The sequence below is a fragment of the Xenopus laevis genome, chromosome 9_10L (genome assembly GCF_017654675.1).
Source record: "Xenopus laevis strain J_2021 chromosome 9_10L, Xenopus_laevis_v10.1, whole genome shotgun sequence".
In the NCBI taxonomy this organism is placed as follows: domain Eukaryota; kingdom Metazoa; phylum Chordata; class Amphibia; order Anura; family Pipidae; genus Xenopus; species Xenopus laevis.
The window spans coordinates 92,667,943-92,680,206 of record NC_054387.1 but is presented as its reverse complement, the minus strand read 5'-3'; the positions used below and the strand labels follow the sequence as shown (position 1 = coordinate 92,680,206).

The window sequence follows — 12,264 nt, the reverse complement described above, 5'->3', positions numbered from 1 at the left end:
CTGCACACAAAATTCATTGCCACAACCATTCCCACATACATTAAGGGGCCAATTCATTAACTTCGAGTTAAGGATTCAAAGTAAAAAAACTTCGAATTTCAAAGTGTTTTTTGGGCTACTTCGACCATCGAATGGGCTACTTCGACCTTCGAATCGAGGGATTCGAACTAAAAATCGGTTGACTTTTCGACCATTCGATAGTCGAAGTACTGTCTCTTTAAGAAAAAACTTCGACCCCCTAGTTCGCCACCTAAAAGCTACCGAAGTCAATGTTAGCCTATGGGGAAGGTCCCCATAGGCTTGGCTAACTTTTTTTGGTCGAAGGATAATCCTTTCGAACGTTGGATTAATATCCTTCGAATCGTTCGATTAGAAGGATTTAATCGTTCGATCGATTATTCCTTTGATCGTTCGATCGCAGTTTTTGCACAAAATCCTTCAACTTCGATGTCGAAGGATTTTCATTAATTAACCCTCGATATTCGACCCTTGATGCATTTGCCCCTAAGTGTATATACATACACACCAAATACTCAGAAATAAGGAATATGGAATATTCTTTACACAAGGAATATGTGGGAAATATTAGCAATTATGAAAATGGCCTGACACAGGAACATGGTTTTTGTGGAAAGTTTCCCTGCCAGCAATTTTCTATACAGGATTTCTAACTTCCACTATAGAAATTGAAAATATATTAGATATCCAATTTAATTGTGTGCACAAAAAATTTTTTTTTGCAGATATGCATTTAGATATACAAGACACTGTATGGATTGACCCTGTGGTCAATAACAGATTCCATTTTCATAAGGTCTAAGGTACATATCTTAGCAGAGGTCTGCTCGGGCCACAGAAAAAGAAAAGTACTTTGAATACAATGAGCCAAGCTTCTGGACCTTACTTCCCATTTTAGAAAATAAACAGACAATACACCATACTAACACATCAGCCATATTTTCACTTTAAACAATTTCAAAAATTGCATCACACATTTCTATGTGAATTTAAAAAGCTTTCCATTTACAAACCTCTCTCCCCATTTTGTGCAGGAGATGAGTTGCGTGGGGACGCATCCGTAGCACAACCCTGCAAATAAAAGAAAAAAGATAATTTCCATCACAATCTGTAAGTCTATAGTGTAGGAGGAGAAAAGCCCCTATTACATTGTGTGACGGGCCTAGGCATCTCTGAAAGCAGATTGAGAAAAGAAAATAAATGCCATTTCCAAGATATGAAATATCTCTTCTGACATGTGAATGATTGCCTTTGACACTGCTTGTGGCTCAGAACTTTCAGTAAAGATGCCCAGGTGTGAACAGATAATGCTGCCATTGAAATTTCAAAGGCATAATGAAGATGATAGAAACCACTTTGTGTTGGTTCAAAGCTGTGGGGGATCTATTTCAACCAATACTGTGGTTAGATCATTTTGTAAAAAAACCTTAAGCCCTGCATACAGCCACTTTAATATAATTACATTTTCAAAGGATTTAACAGGAGAAAACATTTTTTTTTGTTTAAAAGAACATCATTCTAAAAAAAATAAATAAAAAAAATATAATAAAATAACCGGCAGTGTTGAAAATAAAAATAAAAGAAGTTACTTACACTATGCAATTTTATGTTCTTAAATGTGGGGCAAGAAGACTATAGATAACATCATAAAGTATGCATTAACCAGTAGGAGATAAACAGTTCATGTAGTGCACATTGTTGACCAAGGATATATTTATGTAAATATGTATATTTATTCTTATATACACATGTACATAAGTATTCCTGGTTATAAGGGTTCTTTAACGAAAGAGATAGTTCAATCAAAATATATATATTTATTTACAAAACTATTGACACATATCTACAGAAATAATACACACAAAACAAGTTACATTACATAGAATGTATAACAAATAGTTACAAAGACAATTAGAAATATGTATATGCTGGATCAAAATCCACTGCCTCTCGGATACTCATCCTTCCATTAGGTCTGTCATCTATGTCCTCCCTGCAGGAACTCTCTGGACTCTCTGGCTAACTTAGCCTATTGTATTAACCTATAGACTGACCATAAGTACATGTCAGGTTCTGATTGGTCAGTGACCAATACATTAATCTTGGGGGGTAGGGCATGGATTCCTGAGGCAGTTCATTCCAGAATCAGGACAATGGAATGGGGAAAGGCAGTGTGTAGACAGGAAGGTTTGCTTTTTCAGCTGCCCCTGGTCAAAGGGGAGGGGATTTAACAACTGTATGCTACATTGGGTGTCTTTGAAGCTTGTCTTGATATGTCCTGATACTATCTAATATGTAATTACACAACATTCTTAGATACAAATCACAATGTATATATATATATACAATATACACATATTGCATATAATAAAGATATAACACAAGCAAGTCTCCCTGAGGTAACACACATTATTAGCAAATGGAATATACTGTACCTTCAACATCCAACAGACAAAATATGCAGGCGTGTAGCAGCCTAGGTACTGTGGTTCACATTAAAAAAATTTATTTACAGCCCCGCCCAAACAAAAATAATAAAAAAAAATAAAATAAAAGGAAAAAGGGAAAGCCTTATTATGCCTTTCATGCCGGAAAGGACACTTAATCCTAAATTATGATTATATGCCGTTCAATCTGCACACCTAAACATCGGTCCAGCGATTTGCCAACTTTTCTGTTTGATCGCCAACACGATATGAATATAAGAGCTCTGAGTGCACCATTTATAAAAGTGTGCATGTCAGAATTACAATGTAACTTAAATCAAATATTCAGCACAGTTCTTAAAATTGAGCAAGACCCTACATGTTTACTAGCTTTGCAAGTTAATATACAAGTTTGCAACATTTTACACGCAATTGTTTTGCTTGCTGTTTAAAGAACAACTCAACTCATGCTTAGTTCCATTGTTTAATACCCAGTCAACAACTTTTCTGGTGACAGTTACGTATCCTGTATTCTGAAGTTGTGGATGAGACTAGAGCTTGGCCAGCAATGGCCGTTTTGGGAATAGTATGGTCAGAAGAAAACATTCTGAATCTGAAAGTCTTTAGATACATAGTTTAAAATCTGAACTGGATGAAAAATAATTATTTAGAGGAATGTTAAATGGATTCTGTTGTGATTTGTATGGTGTAATTTTTATCTCTATATATTTCAGTCTACATTGCAAATAATTTATTGCCTCGCATTCATCCTAAAGTAAATGGGAGACAGTATTGGGAGTTTTGAACATTTCCCCAAGGGAGGGTTTCTCTACCAGCAGTGCTATTAGACCTAAGCATAGCAGTGGTAGCAGCATAGAAACAGAGGTGCTCTCAGTTCTGCCAGCGGAATCCTTCAGGGAAAGCTGATCTCTTGTTACCTGCCCATTGTTCTGCTGATGGGCTGCTGGGGGGGAAAGGGAGGGGGTGATAGCGCGTCAACTTGCAGTGCAGCAGTAAAGAGTGACTGAAGTCTATCAGAGTCACATGGCTGAGGGAACTTGGGAAGTAAGATGACTAGTAATACAGCAGAATGTGAAAATATAAAATGATATGGTAAGAAAACTAGGAAATGATAAAAGACATTTAGGGAACATCCTATTTAGAAACATTGCTAAAACCCTTTTAATGTATGAAAATTTAATATGTTCCACTACCAGAGTGATGCATTTTTTCCCACAAGGCTAATTTACTAAAGCTGTGCAGTGTGAATAGCACAAATAAAATCAGAGAAATTAGCCATGTATTTTTATCAACACGACAATGTACTAAAGGTATGGGACTGTTATGCAGAATTGCTTGGGACCTGGGGTCTTTCTGTAATTTGGATCTTTATATCGTAAGTCTACTAAAAAACATTTAAACAGTAGATAAACACAATAAACCCAATAGCATTGTTTTGCAACCAATATGGGTTCATGCAACTTTGCCGAGATCAGTTATAAGATACTGTTGTGGTGTTCATGCAAATGGCCTGTAGATGTCACTGTGCTCATACTTATACTGTGCATACTTCCTGGTAGCTTAAAAGTGAAAGTGAACGCTTACTGTTGTGTAATGCCTGCATGAGCCTGCTAATAAAGCACTGTTATACTCTCCTTATCCTCGGCTACCCAAAACATAACAACTGTGTTATTACTACTGAGGAAAGGAAATCATTCAAAAAAATGTAATTATTTGATTAAAGTAGAGTATATGGAAGATGTTCGTCCTATAATTTGAAGCTTCCTGGATAATGGATTTCTGGATAGTGCATCCCGTATCTATATTTTATCAACATGCCAGGGTATTTGCAAAAAAACAAAAAAAGCACAGAACCCTGTTTATAGCCAATTTTCCAATATGAACACAAAACACATGGATGTTTCATTAATGCGGCAGAACCATGAATATCAGCATATTGGGCATGCCATGCTTGCACTTGAATCTACTGCCACAAGTAAAACATAAGGAAAACCTTTGAATAAATGAAGGGAGGTATAAATAACAGGACTCATTACACTTTCTATTAAAAGTAGAAAATAACTTTGGAAAGTCACATTTTACAGGCAACTCCTTAGTCTGTTTAACAATTAGGAATAGTGAGATTTATACCATAAGCTCATATTTTTCTGTTGTGCGGTTTTATTTATTTGCCATATTTCTTAATTTGTTACCTTTAATTATCAACACACAAATGCAGGGAAAGAAGAATCTATAGCCCTCCAGCCCCATCCAGTAGCAGCAATAGCTGCTAGGGATGGTGTGACAGTTGGAGAGAGAACCATTCTCCAATGTATTTCTTTCACTAATATTCCACGTCTTATGACATGTTAAAAGAAAACCAGATGTGCTAGAGTTGCCAGTAGCATATACACCTGCCATAGAGATTTGATATAAACAAAGTGTACAGCAACAGCTGTGCTGCATCAGCAGGAACCACACGACATCAACAGCAGAAAGTAATGGGAACATTTGTCTTCAGAAACAGAATTACAAGGATATCTGCTGTCATTTCAAATACCTAGAGACAAACAATGGCAACTTTACTGATAAGCATGGATAACTAGATTTCAGGCAGCTACCAGCTTAATCAGCTACTGTTTTCCCTTGAGTAGGTCTGATGTACAAACACAAAATCCAAGAGGAAACTTAGTCAGGAGCAAGTTTTACTCTTAAAGGGACAGTATACACCTAAAAATACCTTTGCTAAAAATGAGCTAAAATATAGGACTTTTGTTGAAAATGTATTCTGTCTATTTTTTTCGCTAAATTTCTTCCCCATCTCCGTTTATGAAGAGTGCGATTTGTTAATAGCTCTTTATCTTCCTTTGAACGAACAAACAAACCCGTCCCTTTACTAAGCTCCAACCTTTGAGCAGGTCATTATCAGGGGCTTTTCAGTAAGGTAATTAACTATCATATGCTCTTTAGGACCAGGAAATGCTAAAGTGAAACTGGTTACTTTTTCTTATTTAGAGACAAATAATATATATTTCTGAGCATACATTGTTACAGTATTTTCACTATTACAAGCGTAAGTTTGCCCTTAACAGTAAAAACAATACCTTTATGTATTTGTAATTTACATTTATCTACAGAGATCATATATTCACATCAGTCCCTGCCCCAGTGCTGCTTACAGTCTAAGGTCCCTGTCATATTCACACACAGTGGAGTCAATTTTAGCAGCAGCCATTTAACTTGCCTGTATGTTTTTGGACTGTGGGATGAACCTGATATTTTTGGGGTATGGGATGAAGCCAGAGTACCTGGAAGAAACCCATGCAGACATGGGGAGAACCCCAAGCTGGAATCAACCTCTGAACCCCATTGCTAAAACGCAGGAGTGCTACCCATTGAGTCATTACCTTATTTTCTTCCCCCTGCCTCATTCTTCCAGGACTAGCAGGCACTGAAGGGCGTTTGCGGCCTTTTTCTTGCTGAAAAAGATCTTGCAACCTGCAGATAAAAGTTTAATCTTAGAATGCAATATATAAAAGCTAAGGAGCATAGTACTTTAGAAAAATCAGCAGTTTTGAATATCAAATTGTCTCTGGAATTGAGATTAAAAATACCTTCATGAAAAAGGGCCTTATTCATTAAAAAATAAAGCAAATGATTCTGTATCAAATAGCCCTTCTTTTCCTACATTTGTTGCCTTTTTTATCACTCCCACAGTAGCTTTGATGAACTAAAAGAAAATTTAATTATACTCGAATACTTCTGATTCCACTGTTCTGCACTGACCACTGCAATTAAATATGACCGACTGTAAAGTGGTTTAGGGCAGTTCCATTTATAACCCGAGACAGATAGTTTGTCTGTCTGTGAATATTTCAAGGGAAGAACTATTAGCTTTCTTGTGGAAACATATTTTGATGTCTATTGAACTGTGTTGATGCCTCCAAAGTTAGCATTTTCTCTTATTCAAGTGAACTACTGCTCTTGCAGAATATTTTGCAAATAAGGCAAATTTGATTTAAGTAATGTAATAAATGTGCACAGCTTCATGAGCTCACCAGATAATATAGATTCACATAAGTAATCAAATTGAATTCTTCAAAAGTTCATGGATTTAGCGGACTCACTATGTTTTGTTTCAGCCTGCTGTGATATTTGTGACTGCTGTCACTGTAATTTTGCAACCACATCATGCTACAGAGCATTACAGGATATCCTGGCATTTATGAATAAAAGATTAGAAGCATACGGAGAGATGGATAGCTAGAAGAAAAGTGGGGGAGTTGTTCAAACTTAGCAGCACAAAAGGAACAAGACAATGTGACAGCAATAAAAAATGGACAAGTGGGAAGATTTCTCCATATGTATACTACCAGACTGACGGAGGAGTCATTATAGTGTTGTGTTTGAATCAGCTATTGCATAGCAACCTAGAATAATAAATCCAACATGACCCTGTACAGTTGCAGGTAAATGTAAAAATATTGAGTTTATCCCATTGTGTTTAATATTACACCTGGCAATGGTCACTGACTGACTAACTATAAATGGCTCCACACCATTAATGAAATCTAACATTTTTTCAAATATGTAGTACTGTGAACAGAAACCTTGAAAGGATTGACCTTTCCCCTGCTCTAAAAGGCAGGATTTCCCCTGAGCATGAGTGAATGCTGGCGCTGTTTGTTCTCAACTGGACAGCTCATCCACACAAGGGTTTAGATACAAGGGCAATTTAACCTCTACCTGTTACTGCTTCACACCCCACGGAGTCCTCTCAATAGTTTAAAGCTCAAATGCATGCTTCATAATAGGATTAAAATAACCTGTTGTTCCATGCTTGAAGCATCTCACACAGTGACTGCTTCTTGGCAATCATTGACTCAAAGATAGACTGTAGCTGCTGTTCCGTGTCCGTATTCGAGGAAAGCAATCTTGCCTGTAGTTTCTCAATCCAGTTTCGGAACTCTACCTCCTCCATCTGAGAAAGTAACAGAATACAAGTATTAAAAACAGGAACAAAAATTTGGTCCGAGAACCTGGTCTTGGTTAAGCTCTCTAAATATCTGCAGTATATGATTTAAAGGGCCACTTTTCTTTTAGAATTTGCATGCAATTTGTGCTTAGTGCAGGCAAATACCTATTATAACATAGATTTAGCATTTATGCTTTATTATGTGCAGTGTTCAAATTAACATTGGACACATAAGTCCAAATTAGTTGCATATGTATATGAACTTGTATGAACATATGTGTGAAATTCTAATTGGGCAAAATGATTAATTTTATTGCACAACCTTTAATTCCTACTTTAAATCTTTGCTACATTTTATTGCAACACTCTTTCTAGTTAAACACAGCTTTTAAATAAGAAGAACCAAAAAGGCAATAAAAACAGACATCCAAGTGAAATAAAAAAATGAAAGTCAAATGTACTTTAATTATGTATTTGACTTTAGAGCCACTTTAATTAATCATGAAATGCACAATGTGCTAATATTATACAGGAGCTATGCACCAGCAGTGTAATGCATGTATACATTTGACAGCATATCTAGGAATATGAGGAAATAATGGAAAGTAGTTTTGACTTTAAAGTGAACACTTTACAATTAATTATAATAAAAATATGGCAGGGAAAAGGAGACATGCTCAAGTGTGGAATTCTAATTGCTTTATAAACATACATAGACGCAGGGTAGTAATGATTTTTGCTACGTAGTAATAAAATGGAATTTTAGTGGCCAAGTGCATCACAAATGATGAAATTGTTACTTTATACAGCTGAGGAGATCAAATGGGCATGAGAGGAACAAAGGACAAAGCCAAGGTTTTGCCCGTTTGAAAGAACTAAAATTATTAAAATGCAGCTTAAAGAAGAAGAGGATTTTCCGAGTATGTTATATAGAGCATTACAAATTAATAAACAGATTTAACAACTTTTACAAAGGTAGCAGGTATGAAAAAAAATATACAGATTGCCCTTAATTATTATTAGGGATTCCGCCAGGATTCGGCCTTTTCAGCAGGATTTGGCCGAATCCTTCTGCCCAGCTGAGCCGAATACTAATTTGCATATGCAAATTAGGGGGGAGGGAAATCTCATGACTTTTTGTCACAAAACAAGGAAATAGAAAATGTTTTCCCCTTCCCACCCCTAATTAGCATATGCAAATTAGGGTTCGGATTCAGTTCGGTATTTGGCCGAATCTTTCGCAAAGGATTCGGGGGTTTGGCCGAATCCAAAATAGTGGATTTGTTGCATCCCTAATTATTATTATTATTTTTGCTGCTGGAGTGAAAGTGCTTTGGTGAACTAAATCAGAGTGTAGAAGGAATGTGCCCTATTTTCATCAGGGGGGATTATTCATAGGTTACCTGCTGCTACAAATGCTCAAGCTCAGTTATTACAGTAATACATTTACCTCTTTCTGTGCAAAAAGGTCCTCCATCTTTTCTTCTCTTGTCTTGCTAAATGTGTCTGTTTTTAGGGAGGTAAGTCGGTCATCTACTGCAATATATACCTGGGTAACTCTGATGAGAAATAACATTTAAACAGTGAGAAAAGTTGGCATATCAGAATGAAACAAAAATGTAATATAAACATGAAGTGAAATCAACATACACTGCTATTACTCACATACTTCCATCATAAACACACTTGCACACACATACATTGAAGTCATTTCCTAGTAATTTGCCACCCCTCACTTGTGTCTCTTTCCTAGCATTAGAAAATAATTCCCTGTCTCTTTTGAAGACCATAGTTTAAATCAGATTCATCAGTTACATGCCTGCACTATTCAGTAGCAAACCAATTCTGTATGGAGAGAATAGGATCCTAAAACAAAACAGACTTTTGAATTACAAGTGCTAAATATATTCAAAAATAAAAAAATCTATGTGATAAGTATATATTAGATTTACATCCTAAAGGGTTATCTTGACTAACCCCACTGACAGAACAATAGATGATAATGAGCATATGATTATTTAGGAAACCGACACAGTTCCTGCTGGCTTCCTTTCGTGTTAAAACAAAGCCCAAAACTACCTGTGAAAAAAACTATAACTGTTGTTTAGCAGGTGCTCAACAGAAATGCCACACAAGTAACTTTGTTATGGTGTTTTTAATTTCACAAGAAAATGGGAAAATGCTTGACATATCTGCCATGTGGCATAATTACACATATACATACACAAAAAGTCACAAGAGAATGCCTAGATGTGGTAATAGGCTGATGGAACTTACTTTTGGGAGAAATCCTTCAAGTCCTGAAGGATTGAAACTTTCGCTGGGCTGTGTTGTTTGATGTGTATCTTTGGAGTTGGTACACATACTTCAAGAAGTCTGATCGGGGAGTAACTACAAGAAAAAAATTGTTTAAAAAAGGTGTTGCCCCAGTGGCCCTTAAAGCAGGTGCTTATTTTTGAATTCCTGGTTTGATGGCAAGTTTTAATTGCATAAAAACCATGTGCACTGAAAAACAGAGCCTCTTGTGCATGGACAGTTTACACAGGAACTACCAATAGCCTATCACAGACTGTATTTGGCACCCCCAGGAATATTTTGCATGCGTATGTTGCTCTCAAACTCTTTTTACATTTGAATGTGGCTCATGGGTATAAAAAAGTTGGGGACTCCTATTCTAAATCATCCTGTAGGTGATCATTTGGGTTGAAATCAGAACTCGGTGAATGATAGTAAAAGTACTTTTCACGCTCATTTCCGCAAACAAACAATATTTGAAACTCATTTTGTGCACATTTCTTCAGCACAAAGTAGAAACCACAAAATTGTGAATGTTATCAAACAATGTATGTTTTGGGCTGGAAGCAGACCATAATATTAAAGCCTCAGACCACATTTCTCCTATACAACTGCAATTAAATATTAGGTAGTGTTCTCCTGGCATTCAGCATACCAAGATTCATCAACTAGGCTGTTTGTTGCTCAGCAAAATATGGCTGTGTGCTTAATTATACACCTTAAAAACCAATTCCGCTAATTATCGCTATTTAACACTAATTACTTTTGTCCATATAGTGTACCTAACCAATATAGACTATGCAAATAATGAAGCTGACTAACCTGAAGGAAGCAACCATCTGATTGTAGGAAAAGTATTGGTGGTAGTTATGGTGAATGGAGTGTCCACAGGGTTCAACATTAGCTCGTCGGGTGTACTGGTATCCATAGAAACGTAACTCTAAATATTTTGCAAACGACATAGACCAGGAGTCATTGGACAGAGGTACAACAGGTGTTGCCTAAAATGAAGAAAATTAGTGTAAAATAAGTTTGGAATTTATAAAACATGCTAAAAGAACAGAATTATTTCTACTTACAAGTACAGTAACTATCAAACCAAATTTATCATGAAACAGTTTCAAAGAGCAAAGACATTTCTTTTTTTCTAAACATGGTGTTTTTGCTAATGCCCCTTTACTTTGGGAAATGCAATGTATTACTTCCATTGTAAGGTTCACCTTGTGGCATGATGCACAGAGAGAAATTTTGCACTGTGGTTTTTTTCTACTGTTCCAAAACCAATACCAATATATGTATTATTAGCATAATTACTGTTATATTACAGGTATGTGACCTGTTATCCAAAATGCTTGGGACCTGGGGCTTTACAGATAATGGATCTTTTTACACCCAATAGGCCGGTTTTGCTTCCAATAAGGATAAATTATATCGTAATTGTGATCACAAGGTACAGTTTTATTATTACGGAGAGAAAGTATATTTTTCTTACATTCACAGCACAAAATTGCTGATTCACAAAGCTTTGAGCATTTTCAAAGTCAAGCTTGCTTATACAGGAAAATACTGCACTGCTCGTCAGATTAATATAAAAATTCAAGTTAAGAGAAAGAGAGAGACAGCTGCTGCATATTCTAGAACTTATAATTACCTGCTGACATATTCTGCACCAGGAGTATGTGAGGATAGTGTGTTGGTATCCAGGAACTGGAGAATCCAGCTCCTTTAGCACAATCTGTACACAGCCATTCCCATGCACAAAGCGGCGAATGTGATGCACCATTGGAGTGTCACAGAATACACTTGGGCATTGATATGAAGGCCTATGGAAACAGTAAACAGAACATAACACTTTAACATTTTATGCTTTGCTATAGTTTAATAGAAGCCTTTTGGCATACCAAATATTATATAATAGAAATTGGATATATTATCATTTGCATGTATTTATAAAGCACTAACAATAAATAGGTGCATACACTCAACATACAGATTCACATACAAAGCAACCAATAACTCATACAAGAGGTAAAGAGGGCCCTCCCTAAAAGAGCTTAAACTTTAAAAGGAGAAGGGGTTGAGACAGAAGATGTGCTTAACTATCTAAAGCCCCTGAACCATGTTCCTGATTAGTGCAGTTTAGCCCACCCTTTAGCCAGAGCACTCAGTCTACTACAAGCTAGAAAATGAAAGCAATACCAAGCTTAGAGCTATAAGTACATCTGACAAGTCAAAATGCTTATATCACAAAGCCTAGGAAAAAGATAGATGCAACTGTAGTTGAAAGCAGTGCTTATTTGTCAGTTTCTGTTCCCTTAAAACAATGTAACAGGAATCAGGTCTGTTAATGAGCTACTTTGAAATTATGTTTTAAGAGTCAGAGCCAGGAAATAAAGAATATACACAGCCAGACACATATTGCGTTCAATTTTAATTACATTTACAAGTAATTTTAATTTTTTTTTAAACTAAACATGAAATCCAATTTCTATTTTTATTCAAGAATTCATAGCTGTTGTAAGCTCATTTAAAAATCTAAGCTGTCAATCA

General features: G+C 36.1%; 1 protein-coding gene across 4 annotated transcripts in view; it reads right to left on the bottom strand.

Moving 5' to 3' along the window:
• Positions 1-12,264, bottom strand: part of LOC108701477 (1-phosphatidylinositol 3-phosphate 5-kinase) — a 124,893-nt gene that overhangs the window by 43,869 nt on the left and 68,760 nt on the right. For all 4 annotated transcript variants that reach the window (XM_018236208.2, XM_018236209.2, XM_018236210.2 and 1 more), the window contains 7 exons: positions 11,366-11,537; positions 10,537-10,715; positions 9,697-9,810; positions 8,870-8,978; positions 7,271-7,425; positions 5,852-5,942; positions 1,032-1,089 (listed from right to left, as the gene is read on the bottom strand). In XM_018236208.2, the coding sequence (XP_018091697.1) occupies positions 1,032-1,089; positions 5,852-5,942; positions 7,271-7,425; positions 8,870-8,978; positions 9,697-9,810; positions 10,537-10,715; positions 11,366-11,537 (878 nt within the window). The remainder of the gene's footprint in view (positions 1-1,031; positions 1,090-5,851; positions 5,943-7,270; positions 7,426-8,869; positions 8,979-9,696; positions 9,811-10,536; positions 10,716-11,365; positions 11,538-12,264) is intronic.